This window comes from Rhinatrema bivittatum, chromosome 2, assembly GCF_901001135.1.
Source record: "Rhinatrema bivittatum chromosome 2, aRhiBiv1.1, whole genome shotgun sequence".
NCBI lineage: Eukaryota > Metazoa > Chordata > Amphibia > Gymnophiona > Rhinatrematidae > Rhinatrema > Rhinatrema bivittatum.
Window position 1 is genome coordinate 589,884,890 of NC_042616.1, and position 22,606 is coordinate 589,907,495.

At 44.4% G+C, this 22,606-nt stretch overlaps 1 protein-coding gene across 1 annotated transcript in view; it reads right to left on the reverse strand.

Moving 5' to 3' along the window:
• Positions 1 to 22,606, reverse strand: part of SMCHD1 (structural maintenance of chromosomes flexible hinge domain containing 1) — a 1,156,633-nt gene that overhangs the window by 997,507 nt on the left and 136,520 nt on the right. Inside the window, 2 exon segments of the mRNA XM_029591083.1 lie at positions 9,031 to 9,241; positions 9,917 to 10,007. Of these exon segments, the coding sequence (XP_029446943.1) occupies positions 9,031 to 9,241; positions 9,917 to 10,007 (302 nt within the window).

Consider the following 22,606-nt stretch of genomic DNA (forward strand, 5'->3'; position numbering starts at 1 on the left):
CTCCAACAGGTCTGGATAATCCTGAATTATAAATGGAATTGAATCGGCATTTTTTTTTTTTTTTTTTTAATGAAAACTGGATATGTAAGATCCTCTGGAGGGGTACTACTCCTCTCCAGTTCTGGATAAGGATTTGATGGTATTTCTGGAGATTCTGGCAACTGATGCTCTGAGCATTCACCATAAGAATCTGACAATCTAATTTCTATTGGAGGGTTGGCTCCTACTTGAAATCTTTCTTCTTCCCTTACCAGATTCTTAATAAGGTGGGATCAGAGAAAGCAACTCCAGTTTGAGACTTCCCTAAAATAGGTAAAGTTTGCTCCTAAGCTCAAGTAATGCTTCACAAAATTGTGCCACATCTTTTGGATAAAATGGCGACTTTACATACTTGGTAGGGACTGACAAGATGTATCCAATTCAAGCACAAGCACTAATGGAGACTGTGCTTTTTGGCCTGGGGTACTACATTCTGATGACTTTTGCAGAGATGTACTTGGCTGCACTGTGCCATGTGCTCAGTTTAGTCGCTCCTTCAACTTCGGCACCAATAATATTTTGGTCAGCTTTGGCACCAATTCACTCAACACTGTCTTCAGTGCTTGACAATGAAATCAGCACTGTATAGCTCGGTGTCATGGAGTTAACCAAATGATGGTGCTAAAGTACTTTTCCATTCAGATAAATCTTTATGCCCCAAATGGGATAATTTATGTTTCTGAGCATGAGAGGAAGAGGTGGATTCTCTACTCATGTCTAGAAGACTCTGACCTTTTTTGTGCTAAAGTTGCTCTTTCCTCAAATGACAAAGCCTCAGAAAAAGTTTAAGCTGTCTGTACTTTAAGGCCATAGGTGACATCTGCACGCAGGCATCTGAAGCATTACTTGTGGAAATCTGAAGTTATCTTGTGTCCAAATTTTTTACATTTTGCTTTCTGGACATCTTAAGGATAGAAATTAAGGAAAGTTTTTTTGAGAGTTTTTTTTGGGAGAAGACGCAACAAAAGAAAAACACAAATGTAGCAAAGAGAAAAATAATTACTCAAAAACATCAAAATACTGAATGCTTACAGAAAAAATAACAGGATGAGAAACTGCCACATTAATGGAATAAGACAGACTCTTATGCAGTAATTCTCGTGTGTGCTCAGAGCTTTACACCTTCTGACCTCTGACAGAGCTGCTCTGTGCCAGTGCCAGATGACATCACTATCTTGTGTCTCTGATATTGTCCTATTTCCAATGCTTGCTGTGACTGGTTTTATGCCCTCTTTGTGATATAATTTTGGAAATGGCTATGTACTCGTTTTGTGTTTTACACCATATTAGCGATGACTGCTTTATGTTATTTTTAGGATCTTTACACCATATCATCTGCGCAATTTTTTTTTTTTTCGACAGCAAAGATATATGTACCCTAATCTCTGTGTGATGCATTTCCCAGAATCATGCCAAAAGACTGTCTTCTTTTACTATCCTCACCCTGGGAGGAAGAAGTTGTTCCTGCACTCCTTAGAGACTTTGACTTTTGGGATGCTGATCTCCCTGAAGTGGGCTCTTCCTTCGATAAAGAGGAAAGACAATTCACTAATTTCATGCTACTAAAGACGGGCTCACAGAGACATTTGGCAACATAGACCACAATAGAGGTCATGAGAGATTTCCAGCTATTTGAGACACAAGTCAAAGATCTATGCTGGCCATGTGGTGTTGGTATTTGGTGCATAATTTGAATGGCCTCTTACTGGCACTCTGTGACTTACCAGGCATAGTGAGAAAAAGGAATTTTTTTGGTGGGGGGATGGGGGGTAAAAAAACGTGTGCAAAACTGCAAAAGAAACATTTTGTGAAAAAACATAGGAACTGCTGCAAGAGACTGAGAACAAAAGTTTCTTGTTTGAAGGTTGAAACAACAAAAAAAAAAAGATTGCTAATTCAGCAGTAAATAGGTGGGCTTGCACCTTCATGGCCAGAGCCCACCCATAACCGAAGCACCGCACAAAGAACCGGCGTCCCAGTGAGGGGGGGAGCCAAGTGTACGGCGCAGCAGTATGGCTGGCTGTGACATGGCTCGACTCCCCCTCTCGCCCCGCCGCTAGCCCGACATCAGGAGCCAGGGGAAGGGGCGGAGCAGTCGGCAGCGCACAAGGATGACGTCAACGGCCCCATAAAGAGCCACAACGGAGGCCATGCGGCCCCTTTTTCTGCTCTCGCCAGCACCGGACAATGACCCTGAACAACGGGCACACGAGCCCAGGCCTGGACATAGGCGGTATGGGGTTTTTCTTAACGATCGCGTGCCGGGGGGGGGGGGGGGGGGGGCAGCACCGCGACCGGAAGGGCAATCGCGATCGGGTGCCAGCCCGATCCATCATAACGGGGCCGAGAGAGGCGAGCCAGCATCACAATCAATTACGCCTGAGAGGGGCAGGCCTGCTCCTCGAGGCAGCCTGCAGGTTCCGGGGCAATAAGAGGGCAGTACCCTTAGAAGCGATTAGGGAGCCAGGATTGAGGCGGACAGAACACATGTGGCTGCCTTTTAAAGGCTGTGGGTTGATTCTCCTCATGCCGATTTTTCCTTAACACTAACAAGGACTCTAACGCGGACTTCAGATGCAGTTAAGGTGCAATCTTTGCTGTTACTACATCGAATTTTCTCTCCCTTCCTGACCCCCCCCTGGCCACTCCCTCCCCCCAGTACTCCTTTTTACCTTGCATCTATTCAAGAACCGTACTATGTTCGGAGATAGTGTGTAAGCCAGTTGTTTCCTCACACAAGGTTTTTTCTTCTACACAGTTCTTTGATCAGCCCTTGTTATATGTTATGTCCTGTTATACTTTATTCCCTCATCTATGTTAAATTTCAATTGATTTGTTTGAAGATACTTGTTATTTGTAATTTTTTCCAATTTTGGTTCGATGTAAACTGGTGTGATAAGAATCTTAGTCTTGAACGTTGGTATAGTAAAAAGATGTAAATAAAGATAGCCCTCAACTAGCCACATTAATGAAGGGAATTTAAAGCTATGGGGGCCAGGGCTAATAGACGGGGCAGCAAGGTATTTAGGCCCCACATCCAGACCAGTGAGTTGAATTAAAAAAAAAAAAAAAAAAAAAGGGCAGCGGAGCAGCCTGGTGGTCAGGCAGCGGGCACCAGGGTTCAAGTTCAAACCTTTGAAGGAGGGGAGTGCAAAAAGGGCACTCGTTCAGCTACCGGCATAAAATGGCCACCAGCCATTCCCTCAATATTACCCTGGGCACGATGGCAGCAGTCAAGCAGCCAGGACGAAGGTTGCATTCAACAGCTTCAAAGGAAAGAGACATTGCCGAGATTACCAACGTAGAGATCATGGCTCCTGCAAGGCAAGTGACCTCTGGGCAAGGAACGCGCACAAGAACGGTGAGCAGTCTAAGAAGAAGTCAGGGTGAACGAGGAATGAGTCGAGAGCCAAATGACCAGCTGGCGGGCAACTCAGACGAGCCCCAAACGAATGACACTATGTCAACATTCAGCCATCCTATGGAGGCAAGGGCAGAAGGGGCCACGGAGTTAGAGTTGCAGCAGCACACCCCTGAGAGGGTGACAGCTTCTCACACATCACACCAAAGCCCCCACAGAAGTCCACAACCATATGAAAGCTGGAACGAATACCTAAGACATGCAAGTGGCAAGGGGTACCTCTTCCCCCCCCCCCCTCTCTTTCTTAGGATGGATGCAAAGACAGCCCGGTCATGGCAGCTAGCCATACACTGACCCCCATTCGACATCAGAACTTCGACAGCGCAAACTGGCAAAGATCTCCATGGAGTCCCAATGCACCCAGTCCATTCCCAGGATGGGGAAAAGAGGGGCGACCATGGGATTACACAGCATATGGTAGGATGAGCAGCCAAAACCCTCATCATTCACCTTGGTGGCAGTGGCCAGCACCCGCACAAGGACCTTTCCATCCATTGAAGGGAGGGCCGGTGCAGCGAGTCTTTTCACAGTCTGATGTAATAGGAGTGAGAGCATCGGAAGGTGACAATACAAGAGTGGTATCTGAGGTCCACGCTAACGTCCCAACAACGACCAGACAAGCCGAAGCAGTGACGCAAACTGGCACAAGGAAATGCAAAACCCATATGAAAGGACAACCTCCAGACGCGCAGAACAATCAGCGCAGACGGAAGACAGAAATGCAGGTGAGTCTCGAGATGAGGACGGGGGGGCGAGGGCGGAAGGCGAGGGGCACAAGCGTTGAAAAAACGCTAATTTTACAGCTGGAAAAAAGCGCAAGGTGAAGCACAAGCGTAGAACAAGTTCCAGCTCAGACAGTTCTTCTGCTTCATCTTCGGACTCCACCAGTGAAGTGACCAACAGCCCATGGCAAGGGCAGCCGACAAGGAGTCCAGAGGCCCCCCAGCACTCACCACCTTATCCGAGTTATGGGAAAGCATGCGCAAAACATTATGCAAGAAAATACGAAAACAGACATACATAGACATATTTAGCATCTTACAAGGACGGTGAAGGACAGACGACAAAAAGAAATTGAAGGTATGACTGGCACATCTGGAGGAGAAAAGGGTGCCCAAAAATATAGTTAATTGGATATGAGCTTTCCTATTCATGACAAGCGTGATGGGACATCAGGAGCCTTCTCAATACGGTCCCATGTTAAGTTACACAGAGAATATTCTCGAAGCTTACCAAAAACATGAAGGTTGGGCCTGGCTCAATTTGGACGAGAAATTCTGCGACAAGATGGAAGAGAATCGCTTCATGTCATAGGGAACTCAGTACAGCCTATAGGTTAAATAGATGACACGAAAAGCAGGCGATGCAGGAGCACGCTTAAGAACTGCGAGAAAGTCGCACTCAGCCAGGACGGCGAGGCACAAGACAACACATGCTGGCGCTGTAACAAGCCAACATGCACATTCCAGGACTGTAAATTCAAACATGTTTGTTCAGGTTGCGCAGCACCACACTCAGTAATGAAGTGCTCCAAAAAAACAGCAACTGAGAGCAATGCTAAAGTACACTGAAACGCAGCAATTTGACAAAGCACCATCACCCATTAATTTTGAAGCGATGATCCCCATGGTTGGAACTTTACCCCTGCCACAAGAACACAGAGGATTTCGTGAAGGATTCATCATTCCATTCCAAGGCCAGCTAAAAGGAACAAATACCCTCAATGTAACATCAGTGGTGCAATACGCCGACATAGTGCAGGAAAAGCTCGATATCGAGTTAGCACTCGGACAGATGGCAGGTCCTTTTCCACAGCAACCATTCCAAAAGATGTACCTGTCACCATTGGCAGTGATCCCCAAGAAAGAGAAGGGCAAATTCCATCTCATCCAGAATCTGTCATACCCTCTAGTAGCATTCATCAACGACCAGCTGCCCCCAGAGGAGTGCTCTGTTCCATACGCATCCTTTGATTCAGCAGTGGCAGTACTCAGAACAAGCGGTGCGGGCTCGCTAATGACAAAATTGGACATAGAATCAGCCTTCAGCTACTTCTGGTCCACCCCAAGAAGCTTCCCATTATTGGGTTTTACCTTCAGGAACCAATATTACTTTGATAAATGTATGCCTATGGGATGCTCAGTCTCATGTGCATATTTTGAGCTATTTTTTATTTTATTTTATTTAGCTCATTCCTGCATTGGGTGACACCACAGAAGGCAGCCTCAAATAATATCATTCACTATTTATTTTCTGTTCATTGGTCCAAGAGACCCCAACACTTGCGCGCGCTTGCTCTGTGATTTCCAATCCATCACTGAGAATATCGGCATGCCTTTGGCACACAGCAAAACAAAGTCCAACAACAATCATTCCTTCCTCGGAATAGAGCTGGATTCAAACAAGATGGTCACTAGGCTCCCAAGGGAAAAAGTGAAAAAACTGCGCATAATGATACAGCAGGCGGCGACAGCGAAGAAGATAACATTACGAGTTGCTCAGTCCATCTTAGGAACCTTGAACTTCACATGCCATGTAATTGCCATGGGACAAGCTTTTATGAGAAGACTGGCAGCGGCCACAGTTTGGATACAGCGTCCCCATCACTTCTTAAGAGGGTCAAGGGCCATGCACACAGATTTTACTGTGTGGAGCTCATTCCTCAAAAAATTCAATGGCATATCCGTTCTGCTTTCTAGCAAAAATCTGGACATTCACACGGATGTGTCAGGGGGTTGGGGTTTTGGAGCATTCTGCCAAGGTGCATGGTGCGCGGAGCCATGGCCAATGGAATGGGTCAACATCGGACTCAAAGAACATAGCGTTTCTGGAACTCTTCCTTATGTGGGTAGCACTAGTATTATGGAGCAACAGACTCAAAAAAACAAGCACATAATATTCTGGTGCGACAACCAAGCAGTAGTTCAGGTATTGAACTCTCATTTGGCCAAGTGCACGAAGGTTGTCGATCTCCTTAGGGAAGTAGTATTAGCGGCTTTGTGCAGCAATACAACGTTGCGAGCTAGACATGTTCCAGGGGTATGTAATGGTGTTGCTGATGCCCTATCGTGCTAAATGGGATTTGTTTCATAAGCAGGTACCTACAGCGATTGAAGTGGGGACACACGTGTCAGCACACTTATTGGTCTGCAACCACCTTCGATTTAGTTCGGCGATCCGTCGCACCATCTACATGGACATCATACAGCCAAAGCTACGATCATGTGACGGAATTCCTGAGGAGAAATGGGTGGAGTCAAGGCCCAGTTGCTGATAACCTAATCGTCAAATTTGTCTTCATGGTTAAGGAGAAGGGAGCATCCAGAAGTTCCGTAGCTAAACCCTTGGCAGGCCTGTCATTCTTTCTAAAGGTGCGTGGATGGGGAGACCCCACCAAGTCCTTCATTCTGAAGAAGATGTTGACAGGATGGTCGAAGAAGGTGGGGGGTCAACCATCGACAGACTACACCCCATCACACACAACCTGCTGAGGACCCTCTGGGCGCTCTTAGAATCAATCTGCTCATCCAAATTCGAAACAGACTTATTTCAGCTCGCATTTTCACTCGCATTCTTTGGAGCTTTACGGGTGAGCAAGTTGGTCTCCGCCAACAAAAATGGCATAGGCAACAGTGGTATACTTCTACAGAATGTGTCCTGAACTTCCAATACACTAATTATCATGATACACAAGTCAAAAACAGACTAGTCTGGAAAAGAGGCCACTTTGTCACTAAAGCGTATCGAAACATGTGACATCTGCCCGATCCACAATACAAAGAAATAGTTGGCGGTGTGGCCAAGCAGGGGTGCGCACCTATTGGTGCACTCCGACAGGGCCCCGCTAACCAGGTATCAATTTGCCGCAGTACTCAAAACAGCAGTGGCAAAAATGGGTCTCGACACAAATATTTACCACTCACTCCTTCAGAATCCATGCAGCTACAAGCGCAGCACAAGCAGGACTAAAAGCAGTCACGATACAGAGAATTGAACGATGGTGATCTGAGGCAGTAAATACTTACATCCAATTGGACGAGCGAGCACCTCTACCCAAAATTCTTCTATCTTGCAGATCCGCCTCAGGTGCAACACACAACCTTGGATTATTGGTCACTCATATACATTGGGCGGCTAGGAGAGCTCAGAAACAACCCTATGGACCACATTTAGGTTTGGCACCATGCGGGTGGGTCGTCACATGGATGGGAAAGCCTGGCATGCGCTGGGACCAGTTATTGCCCCTTCTATGGTGCCTAGGAGACTCGAAGGCTGCTCCGGGTGTCATAATAATACATCTGGGGGGCAATAACCTGTGCTCATTGTCATGCAAGCAGCTGAAAAAGGCAAAAAAAAAAAAAAGACCGCCAAGCTATCCGACTGATACCCGAATGCCACCCTCTTTTAGTCTGTCATTATCCCGCGGCCTAAGTGGAAAGTTTCCCGACTATAGAGTAAGGGTTGTAAGAAAGTCAACCGGCAGATCTGTGTCTGGATACAAAACTCGGTGGTCGACAGATAAGGCACCCGCGGGCAGACTCTCTTTGCCAGGGTAAGTTCAGACCGGACAGAATACACCTGTCTGACACTGGTTATGATATCATTAACAATGCTCTCCAGGATGCCATGGAGGTATGGATTAACAGAAAAAGCCACGAGCTGTAGCTGGTTTGTTAGTGGGGGGACACGAGGCAAGGGTCTGCAATACCTCATGTTCTTGGCAGTTACCCGGGCCAGTGGGACATCTGGCAAGTGGTGCTGGTGGCATCACGGGATGGGCGTGGCAGCCGATCAGCACCTTGGGTGGCGCAATGAGGTTGGGGCCCCTTTGGGGACAAGACGGGGGGTCCATGGAGCAAGGCTGCCCTCACGGTGGGTAGCAGCGGAAACTGGTTTTCTCGGAATAGTGAGCAACATACTGGCTCAGGTACCAATTGTTTAGGTTTTAATCATTTGTTAAAATAAAGCTACGGCCTTACTATTCCAATAACTGTGTTAGTGTTTCTGTTAACGAACTTTGTATACATAAATAAGCTCAATAAGGTGAATAAAAGGGATATGGGTGGAAGGGATGTCAGCAACATCAGGTTATGGTTGTGGCTGCTAGCATTAAGGAGCTCCCACACATGCTCAGAAAGACTTCCTAGTGTCTTTGAGCTTTGAGAGAATATTTTTCTGCATCAGCACCTTCAGATGATTTCACCCAACTGTGTGGCTGTTTGCTCCTGCTTGTCCATGGAGAAAAAAGGTCACATTTTGATTTGGATCGTCTTTAAACTGGATATACCGTACATACTTAAGAACAAAATTAAAATCTACTTGCTGCAGTACATGAGTTTTTGAAACATGTAGATAAGGTTTAGCAGAAATTCTAATCACACTAGTAAAACATTTTTAAAATCTGATTGAATGGGGTGGGGGGAGGCAGAGTCTTCAATCATATTAAACATTAACCTAGAGGAGAAAGGCTTTGCGTCCAAGCCTGTTCAATAAGCCACTCAAAACAAAGTACCTTCACAATTTTCCTTCTACAATTGGTCTGAAAAATCATTTTGAAAATGAATACTTACTTGATGGGAAGCAAGGGTCATCAGGATATGTTTCCCTGTCATACAAGAAAGGGTGGTAGCGGATAATTCCTTCTACTACACCTTCCCCTTCCACAAGAGCTTTAAACTCAAAGCTGTCTGCCGCAGTGCTTAAATACAATGTCTGCATATCGTCTTTTATCTCACGCAGGTTAATAATCTTTGGCACCTTCCCTTTTTCAAACAAGTAAATCTATTGAAACAGAAAAATGAGTAAATATATTATATGGTTGGCATTTAGGACCCCTTCAAGTACTGAATAATTTCTGCAAGGCTGTCTTCAATGGCACTGCTCCTGCAGCTGTGGTGGCATGTGCCCAGCTTGACTGTTCTTTTCAGAGGGCTGAACGCTGAGTAACAGTGCAATGCTTCAAGGTAACTAGGGCATTATACATCAAAAATAAAAATTAAGGAAAAAAATATCACTTCTTGACCTTCCACAAAAAAATCCCTTAATTTTATGATTTGAAAGACAGCACATAATCAACCCTTTGATTAAAACCAGTAAAATCAAAATGCTGACAAAAACACATTTGAACTGTAGAAATAAAAGTAAACAAAAAGGTTGTAGGTGCTATATTTTTGTTAGTCTAATTTAATACATTTCTGAGCAGGTCAGAACAATTAAAGAAAAATTAGCAGAAATTTATTTTTTTTTTTTTACTTATTTTTCCATGGTCAAGTAGACTGACATGGTAACTAATGCTATATTAAAAATGTTATCTATACATTCTCAAAATTGCTTCATTTTGTCTCAATTCTATATTTTCAAAAATGGAAAAATATTGGACAGGCAACATTAAGCAACTATTTAGGGCTTTGTGAAAGGTGATCACTAAAACTTTATCTTAACAAGACTGTATTTTACCTCCATATCAATGCTGTTGAAAGCTCCTGCATCTTTGACAGATTTCGGTTCATTTCCTTTTGGTCCATGGATATAGTAATGGTATATGTGTCTACAAGAGCAAATTTCTCAAGATTAGATCAATAAAAAATCAACTTAATTAACACTGCCTCTGTAGTCTTGTCTTTAAAAAGCAAATGCCTCTTACACCCACGAAGGATAACCATTCTAATCATTTGATTTTTTTAGATCACTCCAATGTTATCGTCCGATGGCAGTTATATTTTGGTTTATGTGCTCTAATGTTATTTAAATTACAAGCATATCTGTCAAGTACATTTTGATCTACAATATTGAAAAATGAGAACTGTTTTTATTGAAAAGTAACCTGTCAAGGTTATCCCTTTTTGAATTCTCACATCTCAAAGGTTTTTTGTTTTTTTGGGTTTTTTTTAATCACTGAAGCCTATTTACTAAAAGTACGGTACATTAAAATTAATGTGCATGCTAAACACTGTTAGCACGAATAGTGCATTCAGAAAGTATTCACACCCTTTCACTTTTTCCACATTTTTTAATGTTACCTTATTCCAAAATGAATATGCATTTTTCCCTCTTCAGTCTACACACAACACCCCATAATGATAAAGCAAAATCAAGTTTGTAGAAATATGAGCAAATTAATTTTAAAACACTGAAATATTACATTTAAGTATTTAGACCCTTTATTCAGTACTTTTTTGCAGCAATTACAGCTCAAGTCTTCTTGGGTTTGATGTTACAATGTTGGCACACATGGTTTTGGGGATTTTATCCCATTCTTCTCTGCAGATCCTCAAATTCTGTCAGATTGGATGGGGAACATCGATGCACAGATTATTTTCAGGTCTCTCCAGTGATGTTCAATCACGTTCAAGTCCAGGCACTGGCTGGGCCATTCAAGAACATTCACAGACTTGCCCCAAAGCCACTCCTGCGTTGTCTTGGCTGTGTGCTTAGGGTCATTGCCCTGTTGGAAGGTGAATCATCATACCAGTCTGAGGTCGACAGTGCTCTGGAACAGGTTTTCATCAAGGATCTCTCTGTATTTTGCTCTGTTCATCTTCCCTTGACCCTGACTAGTCTCCCAGTTCCTGCAGCTGAAAAACATCCCCACTGCAGGTTGCTACCATCACCATAGGGATGGTATTTGCTAGGTGATGAGCCATACCTGATTTCCTCCAAACATGATACTTGTCACTCAGGCGAAAGAGTTCAATCTTGGTTTCAACAGACCACAGAACCTTATTTCTCATGCTCTGAAAGTCCTTGAAGTGCCTTTAGGCATTAGTCCAAGCCGGTTGTCATGTGCCTTTTACTGAATGCTTCAGTCTGGCCACTGGAGTGGAGTGGAGTCCACGCCTGATTGGTGGAGTGCTGCAGAGATGGTTGTCCTTCTGGAAGGTTCTCCCATCTCCACAGCAGAACTCTGGAGCTCTGTCAAAGTAACCATCAGGTTCTTGATCACCTCCCTGACCAAGGTCCTTCTACTGGTGGTTCTGAACTTCTTCCATTTAAGAATGATGGAGGCCTCTGTTCTGCAGGACCTTCAATACTGCAATTGTTTTGTACCCTTCCCCATATTTGTGCCTTGACACAATCCTGTCCCGGAGATCTACAATTCCTTTGACTTCATGGCTTTGGTTTTGCTCTATGGTATTGTCACACAGAAGGAATTCAGTTTCCTAATACCTATTACATTCTTAAATATAAAGGAAACTATTTTTGTATTATTTCAATCTTTTATTCATACTTGTCTTATACAAAAAGCCTTTCATGTGTTAAATAATGCACCACCAAATTATTAAAACTCCCAGTTATCCCCCACATTCACTCTCACCATTCATACCACATTAAAATACATGCCCTACAATATAGGATCCTAATCGTTTCGTTCTCTCTGAGTTTCCTCAGGGGTTAGTACAGATTTTCCAATACAATAATTGCAACTTCAATATCACCTTGTTACATTTTTGACCATAATAGATTATATTATCCACATCACTCTAATGCTTATGTTGAACCTTCACTATTACTGCCAAATGACTGACCATGTAATCTTTCCAGATTGTACTCAATGTTCTTCTTGTCTTCACATATCTATTTTCATCCAGTTATTGTCTACAAAACATAATAAATGATTATCCTTCCCCTCATTTAGCAGAGGTTGCTTACCTGTAACTGGTATTCTCACAGGAAAGCAGGATGTTAGTCTTCACATATGGGTGACATCACAGGATGGAGTCCAATCACGGAACACTTTTGACAAAGTTTCTAGAACTTTGACTGGCACCTACTGGGCATGCCCAGGTTGGCACTAACCCTGCAACCAGCAGGGGTCCCCCTTCATTCTTGTTTAAAAGCTATAGTAAGTGCCAAAAAATAAAATAAGAAAACGTAACAAACCCAACACCATGGGGTGGCGGGCGGGTTTCATGAGGACTAACATACTGCTGCCTGTGAGAACACCCGTTACAGGTAAGCAACCTCTGCTTTCTCACAGGACAAGCAGGATGGTAGTCCTCACATATGGGTGAGTACCAAGCTGAGGATGTCCGAGAAATGCACCAAATGTACCCAAGATGTGCAATAGGCCTGAACCCTAACGGGCAGGCGGAAGGGTGTTGGTACATCAAGCTGCAAATAGGTTGCACAAGATAGACTGGCCAAAGATGGAATCTTGTCTTCAAGCCTTGTCTAGATAATAATGGGCTGCAAAGGAATGGAGAGAACTCCAGGTAGCAGCCCTACAAATATCAAGAAGCGGCACAGAGCGTAGGTGCGCTACTGAAGTTGCCATGGCCCTGACAGAGTGTGCTTTAACACGGTCTTGAACTGGAATGCCTGCTTGCTGATAGCAAAAGGATATGCAGTCCGCTAACCAGGAGAAGAGAGTCTGCTTACCCACAGGTTGACCCAATCTGATGGGATGGAAAGAAACAAACAGTTGAGTGGATTTTCTGTGAGTAGCTGTACGGTCTAGATAGAATGCTAGAGCCCGTTTACTGTCAAGGATATGCAGAGCCTGTTCTCCTGGATTGGAATGAGGCCTGGGAAAGAAGGTGGGTAGTATAATGGATTGATTAATGTGAAACTCAGATACTACCTTAGGCAAAAACTTAGGGCGAGTGCGGAGTACTACCCTATCATGCAGAAGTTTAGTATAAGGCGGATAGGTGACTAAGGTCTGTAACTAACTCTGCGAGCAGATGTGATTGCCAAAAGAAAAATCACTTTCCATCTGAGATATCGAAGATCACAAGATTGGAGAGGCTCAAATGGTGGTTTCATGAGCCAACCCAAAACCAGATTGAGGACCCAAGAAGGGGCCGGAGGGCGCAGTGGAGGTTTCAGGTGGAGTAAGCCCTTCAGAAAACGTGTTACAAGGGGTTGGACTGAAATGGGAACATCCCCAACAACTTTATGGAAGGCAGCTACTGCAGTGACATGCATCCTGATGGAAGACGTTTTTAGACCTGATGCTGACAAGTGCCAGAGATAGTCTAGAAACATCATGGTGGAACAAGTGAAAGGATCAAGGGACAATGAGGAACACCATGACTTAAACCTGTTCCATTTGTAATAAGATTTTCTCGTGGAAGGCTTTCATGAAGCAATCAGGACACGGGAAACTGGTTCCAAAAGGTTGAGTGGCTGAAGAATTAACCTTTCAACATCCTGGACAAGGCCTGAAGATTGGGGTGGCGTAGGCTCCCGGCGTTTTGAGTGATCAGAAACGGCTCCTTCCCCAGGGGAATGTGCCTGCGAATGGAGAGGTCCTGAAAAATCGGAAACCACACTTGGCATGGCCAGTGAGGGGCTAACAGGATCATGCTTCCCTTGTTCTGACGTAACTTCATGAGAGTCTTTGAGAGAAGTGGAAGTGGAGGGAATGCATATAGGAGACTGGTTGCTCATGAGAGGGAGAATGCATCTCTTGGTAGTGAGTGTTGGCTGCGAGTGAGAGAGCAAAAGTTCTCTACTTTGCGGTTTTGAGGTGACGCAAAGAGGTATATGTGTGGGTAACCCCCAACGTTGGAATATTGAGTCCGCTACTGAGGAGTTGAGGGACCACTCGTGTGGCTGAAAGGTGCGACTCAGCTTGTCTGCCAACACATTGTCCACTCCCGGCAAGTAGGAGACCTTGAGGTACATCGAGTGGGAAAAGGCCTCTGCCCATATCTGTGCAGGATCGCCTTTCCAACCAGGTTCCTCCTTGTTTGTTAATGTACCACATAGCCACCTGGTTGTCTGTCTGAATCAGGATGACCTGGTTGGAAAGGCGATCCTGAAACACCCTGAGAGCATATCGGATTGCTCTTAGTTCCAGGAAATTTATTTGGTGTTTGGTTTCCTCTGGAGACCAGGTGCTTTGAGTTTGCAAATTGGCAACATGTGCTCCCCAGCCGAGGTTGGAGCCATCGGTTGTAAGGGTTTATTTGAGGATCTGGAGCCTGGAATGGAAGGCCTTGGAGGAGATTGGACTGATTCTTCCACCAAGCCAGAGATAAGTGAAGGGGGCTGGTGATGTGGACAATGGCTGACAGTAGTTGAGATGATTGTATCCACTGTGACCTTAGAGTCCACTGCATGACTCTCATGGCAAGACGAGCCATTGGAGTGACAAGTACTGAGGACGCCATGTGTCCTAGCAACACTAGGAAGTGACATGCAGTTGAGCGTTTGAGACTGCAGTTGATGGGCGAGAGAAGTGAGAGAGTGAGAGCTCGCTTGAGGAAGAAATGCTTTTGTTTTGAAGGTGTCCAAGTCTGCTCCTATGAACGACAGGGTTTGTAATGGGACTAAGTTGGACTTTGGGTAATTGATGAGAAACCCTAGGGAGATCAGGGTATGCAAGGTGAGACATAGGGACGACAGAGCGGCTTGCTGGGTGGGAGCCCTGATCAACCAGTCATCGCGGTAGGGGTAGACATGGACACCTTGAGTCCTGAGGAATGCTGCTGCTACTACTACTACGCACTTGGTGAAGACTCGTGGTGCAGATGCCAGGCCAAATGGTAGCACTCTGTATTGATAGTGCTTTGGGCCTACCAGGAATCGCAGAAATTTACGATGAGACGGAGTTATTGCGATGTGTGTGTAAGCGTCCTGGAGGTCTAGAGAGCAGAGCCAGTCTTCCCTTTGCAGAAGGGGAAGGAGGAAACCCAAGGTTACCCTCTTGAACTTTTCTCTTTGTAGGTAACTTGTTTAAGGCATGAAGGTCTAGTATTGGGCGAACGCCACCTACCTTTTTTGGGATTAGAAAGTACTGGGAATAGAAGCAGAGGCCCTGTTGAGAGTAGGGCACTGGTTCGATTGATTTGGATCGAAGGAGGAGGGAGACTTTCTGATCCAGGAGTGGTGAGTGGTCGGATGTTCCCCATGTCAGCCAAGGTGGGGAGTCCGGCGGAATGGCAAGAAAGTTGAGATGATAACCTTGAGTGATTATGGCAAGATCCCACTGGTCTGAGGTGATTGTGTGCCAGATGTTGCTGAAGTGGCACAATCAACCTCCCACTGGTATATGCAGTAGTGGAGGCTGAATGCTGCTTTCTAGGAAAGAGTCAAAAACCAGATGCTGGGCCTGGCTGAGGGGTTGTCTGTGTTTTTTTGCCTGCGAGGTTGCCTGGACTGGCCTTTCTGGTAAGGCTTAGTAGAGCGACCTTTGGACAGTGGAGGATAAGATTTCCTTTGGCGGTAGAAAGACTTTTTGGGATCCTTTCTGAATGTTTGCTTAGCAGCATATTCAGAAGGCAACAAGGAGGGTTGGCGAAGAGTCTCATGGTGATCTTTGAACTGTGCCACTGCTTGTTGTATTTGTTCACCAAAAAGATTGTCACCAGTGCAAGGCAAGTCAGATAGTCTGTCCTGGACCTCAGGTCGTAGGTCCGAAGACTTTAGCCAGGCCCACCTCCTCACAGAAATAGCTGTTGCTGATACTCTGGAAGCGGTGTCAAAAATATGTTTGCCCGCTTCTAATCCTTTTTGAGCCAGGGCATGTAATTGCTCTTGAGGCTGCTGAGGCAGGGACTCAAAGTCCTGTATTTGTTTAAAGAGGACCCTGTTGTACTGGGTCATATAGAGTTGGTAAGACGCAATGCGGTGTATAAGCATTGACCCCTGAAAGACACGCCGACCTATGGCATCCAGGAACTTATGCTCCTTCCCTGGAGGGAAGGAAGAGTGAGGCTTGGAGCGTCAGGCTTTCTTTTGGGCTGACTCAACCACCACTGAATGGTGATCCAATTGGGCTTTTTGGAAACCTGGAATTGACTGGACTAGGTATGTGGTGTCCGCTTTTCAGTTAATTGGTGCCACCGAACCAGGATGCTCCCAATTCCTCTTCAGAAAATCCAAGAGGACATCATGGATAGGATAGAGGTGATTTCTTTAGGAGCATCCAGAAATTGCAGAAGTTCCATCATCTGGTGTCTATCATCCTGTTCTGTCTGAAGTTAGAATGGAACCAATTCAGACATTTCCTTCACAAAATTAATGAAGGACTAGTCCTCTGGAGGAGAACGCTTCCTGCTTTCAGTAGGAGAGGGTGGTGATGGCAAGTCATCGGTACTCTGGGACGAGTCATTGGTCAATGTATCATAGGGTTGATAGAATAGATATTTAAGATGTACAGCACCTCTTAAATTATTCTCTTTGGTTGGCACTCTTTGCTAAAATATATTCAAAGTACTGCACATAAAAGGAAAAAATTCTGCTGCATACTTTTAGGGAATTTGTGATAGAGGGTGACACTGAATATAACACCTTTTGTGAGACATATATTCACGTTCCTGATATCTCTTTTAAAGCCGGAGTGATCAACCGTGCTTGGAGGGAGAAGGAAATCAGGTCCTGTGTGAATAAAGGGTTAACGAGTACTCAGAATTAATGAGGATTAATATTTTTGGTTTAATGGATGATTTATGCTATATATCTCTTTGGGTCGCTATTGTTTGCAATTGCTTATTTTGCCTTGTGCTTGGCTGTTGGATATATTGTACAGTTGGGCGTACGTCACCTAATCAAGAGGAACAGGAACGGGATTTTGAGGGAAACGCTCAGCTTTAAATTGACAGATATGGAGAATAGTGGCCTTAACGCTATAACCCTGAAAAAGATCCCCCAAAATACTACCTTATATATTGATAGTGCACAAAACAGTACGGCACTTCAATATGTTATTGCACTATTCCCCTTTCAAAAGGAAATGATAAAGAAAGTAAATGACAAATGGGTAAAATATGCAGCTAAGGACTCTTTTCTGTCTTGGCCCTTAGAGGGCTCTTTACAGCCTAGTCGATTGCTTCCACTCCAACATTTCCTACAAGATAAGAAAAAGGATAAGGCTAGTCTGGAAAAACATTTACATATTTGGAAACTGTTTTCAGTAACAGCAGATTTATATTATGCTGATACAGAAATAAAAAAGAAGGTCAAGATAAAACATGAAATAGTGCAAGACCACCTAGAGTTACAAAAGGATGGCCCCCCTAACCAAGCTGTTGATCCTCTGTCTCACCCGCCACCATATGTAATGACTTGCCCGGTAACAAAACCAGGAGAAGTTGATGATTGGAAAATGCCAACTCCTGCTGGATATAAACCTTTATACCCTCCTTTAGACGGACTATTAAATAAGGCAGAGAAACCTGAACAAGGGGTGGCCTTCCATGAAGACCAAAGTTACGAGATCAAAGGAATAGTGCATTTGAATGAGATAAGCTTGGGTAGTGAGTCTCCTGTAACCCCCAGAGGATTTGAAGGAGAACTTCAAAAATTAGAAGAAAATATTCAAAAGGTAGAAAAGTCCATTGCAAAGGAAACAATTATCCCCTATAAGACCCGGAAACCTACTACAATTATGCAATGGGTATATGGCAGATTGAAGGCCTTAGATAAGGAACAGTATGGGGCCCGGTGGTGGGAAATTATAGAAACGGAAATTGCCAATGTGGACTTACAGTTCCCAGTTATTGACCTGGGACCAATCACCGAGGCCGATATAGAGATGTTACAATCAATCATTACTGAAAACCTTCGTAATCATATAGATTATAAATTTCTGTTGGAGGGATGTGAGCTATGGAATCAATTATTACAAGATTTTTACTCTAATATGAACAATAATACTCGATCAAAAAAACTCAGAGGTTATGCCTGTATTTGTGCGCTCAGATGTCCATAATCAGCCCATGACAACTTACAAACCATACAGTCCTACTGATATTAGTACAATTGTTCAAAAATTACCAAGTATTCATAAAGGAGCTAGAATGTGGTTAGAAGCTGTCGATGCCAACACAGCAGGAACACAGTTGGCCATAGGTGATTTCAAAGCACTTTGTGCAGCATGTGGTATAAATCTTGCACAGCTGTCTGTAGTTAGTGTGTGTCCTGGTTTGGTTACTCCTGCCGTGGATGGAAGCCCGTTTCAGGGACGAGATAGGATAAATCTAGCAAAGGGACTGGATATATTATATCCGACTACAATTGATTTTACAGCCATAACGGCAGGGAAATGGGATGGTAGTGGTGATTTCTCTGCGCATTTGACAAAGTGTATGGACACATATAAGGCACAAACTGGACAGGATGCTGATGTACAGCCTAACATCCCAGTGTTCTTGCATTTGTTTTATGCTACTTTACCAGCAAATATGCAGACAAATTTGAATAATGTTGTGGCTTTATCTACAAAGGCATGGCCTGAGGTGAGGGCAACACTGTTACATTTTTCTTCAGTGCATACAAAAATGTTACAGACTCCATATAAAGAACAGCAAAAAACGGCCAATAAATTAATGGCTATGCAAATTGCGGATTTAGAAGAAAAGAAAAAGGTCAGAAGTCATGATCACAGTAACAATTTTCCACAAGATCCTAATCTGCCGGAAGGTATGCAGGATTGTTATGTGATACAAAAGCCACCCTCAGATATATACCAGGGAGGATATGGCCCGTATATCCCCCGGGGTAGAGGAATGCAAAGGGGTAGAGGTGGCCGTGGCCTGTCACAGGGTAGGGGGAATAGGCCATCACCAGACAGAAGAGCTCATGTAGAATGTTGGAATTGTCACGCAGTGGGACATTATTCAACTGAATGTAGACGGCCAAAGAACCCTAATCATGTACAACCGCCGGTACCAGACCATTGGCAGCCTAGGCCACCTGGGCCACAGTCCGCACAACAGACACCCTCACAGTTTCCTGTGTGGACGCCAGAAAGTTACTGACATAAGGCGGGGAATACAGGAATCGTCCAGGGTGATACTGTATTCCTTCAGACATCAGAACCATTTGTTCAATTATTAGTAGGCCCACAACAAGTTCCAATGCAATTTTTAATTGACACAGGAGCCACCTCTTCTGTTATATGTGTTAAACCAATTGCTGTCAGAGAATCACTCGAAACCAATACTACTATAGGTTTTGATGGTAAGCCTAGTGAAAAACATTTAACTGAATTAACACCTGTGACAATTAAGACTACACAGGGCAGAAGGGAGGCTATGCTTCTGAGTACGAAAATAAATCTGTGAAGCCAAGGACGTGTGTGCTAGGAGCTGATAAGGGGAAGAGAAACTAGGCCACAGTGACAGTTGGCATGATAAGGAAAAATGTGACCCTGAGTGTAGGTATGGAGCAATCATGAGCTGATTTAGAGCAACACAATTTCTAGCTTGCAGTGCATATTATGAAACCTATAAAAACTGCTGGAAAAGAGAAGTAACCAAGCAAAGCTGTTTTCTTTGACTGACCTGTGTACTTAATGTGAGTATAGAAAGTATATTAATTTGTAGCTTGATTCTTTGCTTCCTGTATAGGCCACTTGTTGCCTATCCAGTTTTATAACTAGATAACAAGATATTAATATAGCATGTAACAGATTCCAATTAATAAAAGTTTTTTATTTGCATTAAGAAGCTTTTGTAAATTGCAGTTTTGTTCAGTGTCATTTTCTCTCACAATACAACAGTTAATCATAGTATAAAAAACAGGGTTCATCACCAGCACCCCTAGGATCCTTAGAGGGACGAAATGTTGGTATTACTGAAGGTCCTGGTTGAGGCACCGAAGGCATCGAGGGAGTCACTGGGGGCATCGATGGAGGCACAGAGGGCATCGATGGACAGATCGGCGGCACAGATGGTAGCAAAGGCACTATCGGTGACATCGATGGCTGAGGCATCGGTAGGACTCCCGATGAAGTAATGGTGTTTCTCCTTCTGTCGATGAAAGAGGAATTGGGGAGGAGGGCACCGGGCCCATCGGTGCCCCCAGATCCATCGGAGGAAAAGTGGCGAGCAGCGCTCCATCCTCGTCAGTAGCGGTGCCAGCGCTATGGGAATGGGATTGGTAGCCGGTTCAGGAATCGGCACCGGCATTGGAGGAATCTTGAAGCCTTGCATCGCTCTGCCGATGGCCTCTTGAATCATCTGATCCAATTCCTCTCGGAAACCTGGAGCCCCGATGCCGGAGGAGGAAGCGGAGGCGTAGCTGGCGGGACTACCATTGAAGGTGGAATCGCAACTCCTATAACCGGTCCCGGTGAAGGTTGCCTTGGTGACCCGGAGCCAGATAGGGACGGTGCCTTTTCTGGACGGGCTTTCTTCGGCGGCGGCTCAGACAGTGGCAACGTCAAGGGCTTGCCTGCGATGTTGATGCTTTTCTCGACGATCTCCTCGGTCCTTATGCTGAGGAGGAACAGAGGGCGTCGATGGCCGCGGAGTCGTCGATGCTGGTTGAACACTGGTTGGTGCATGATACTGGCGTGACAAAGACTGTCTGCTCAGATGACGTCGAGGCTATGGACGGCGTCGGAGTTTGTGATCGAAAGAGAAGTTACATCTTCTCCATTCTAGCCTTGCGACCTTTTGGTGTCATAAGGGCACATTTGGTGCAAGTAAGGACATCATGCTCGCTCCCTAAACACATTACACAGACCTTGTGAGGCTCAGTAATGGACATTGTGCGAGTGCAGTCGGGGCATCGACGGAACCCTGACACCATGGTCTCTCAAAAAATTTTGCCGCGATGCGGTCGACTGCCAGTAGGCCACAAGGGCCGAACTTGACAAGAATCGACCGGAATCGGGTAAAAACTTACCGGACCACCGCGGAAGCAAAAATTGAATAGGGGGACCCCTGTGGGGTATTAAATAATGAAGTAATTCCGTGAGGAAAACTCCTGTCAGGAATCTCTGTAGAGCTCCTTAACTCGCGTGGCTACTGCTGCGCGGAAAAAAGAAGACTGAAGGGGGACCCCTGCTGGTTGTAGGGTTAATGCCATCCTGGGCATGCCCAGTAGGTGCCAGTCAAAGTTCTAGAAACTTTGACAAAAGTGTTCCGTGATTGGGCTCCATCCTGTGATGTCACCCATATGTGAGGACTACCATCCTGCTTGTCCTGTGAGAAACTCCTTCTCCCTGTCTAAAAATGATTAATTTTACCTACTTGATCTCACTATTTTCTGTCCAGCATTCCCTATTTTCAGTTATTGGTCAGAGCATCATTCATTTCCACTTGTCCAAAGCTCCACTATTTCCTGTTAGTGATTAAATCAATATTTAATATGTTATTCTATTTCTCATCCCTACTTGTATTTAATATTACTCCTACCAGCTCTTCATAAACTATATGATAATTACCTGTGCGATGCCATGTATTCCAGTTCTCCCCAGCTGATACTTAAATACAATTTGCTGGTGTCTTTTTCAAACCACTCAAACCCAAAACCAAACATTCAAACCCATATCACAACTTCTTTTCTCACCAAAATTTTTTCAGCTTCTCTAACTTTTAAGACCATAAACCCATCATCCCATATCGCAGTTCACAGAAAATCTAACCACCTCTACATATGGCGATACCCATCCCCCAGACATCCATTTTACAACCTCAAAATCACTTCTCGCCACTCATACATATTACCACCCAACGATGACAATATATGTTATTATTTCACTCTCCTACCAACATATGCACCTAATACATTCACACTTCTTCCTTGTACCCCCAGTTTTACTGTTCACTACTGAATTTAATACTTTTAAAACTGCATCACTCTACAGCTTCTACCCTCACCCCGCATATGCTTTACTCCTCTCTCCAATCTCAAAGCGTGATACGCTATTTCCCGTATGTTAGAATAGATTTGCAAAACAAATTTTCTTCACCGTTTTTAATTCCCTTATACCAACTAATTTAATTCACCTACTTTGCTTTACAATAATGCAACTTAACCGCGCATGCGTGTTATTTCTCCCTCCAACCAGCGTATATACATAATACTTTCTCACTTCTCTGTTTTAAACCCCAAGTGACACACATACTCAAATTCTAGCCCAAAAACTATACAGATCAAACTCTCCAAAAAGATTTTACTTACTCACTTCCCTTCGTTTCACCAAGGGGTCAATATGTCAGCTTCTCTGCGTCTCTCTGCTGGAACTTTTACCACGCCACGCAAGCATGTTGGTATCTCTCCATTCTAACCCTCTATATATATTCAACTCTATATCCAGCCAAGCCTCACTTCCTATGACGTCTCCTAAACAAACCACATCTACCAAACTAACAGGACCTCTAATATTCTATCCCAATTTACACTGTATCATTACTGTTCCGGTAATCAAATATCTGGCCTTTCAACTCTTTTCTCCCAATCAAATAT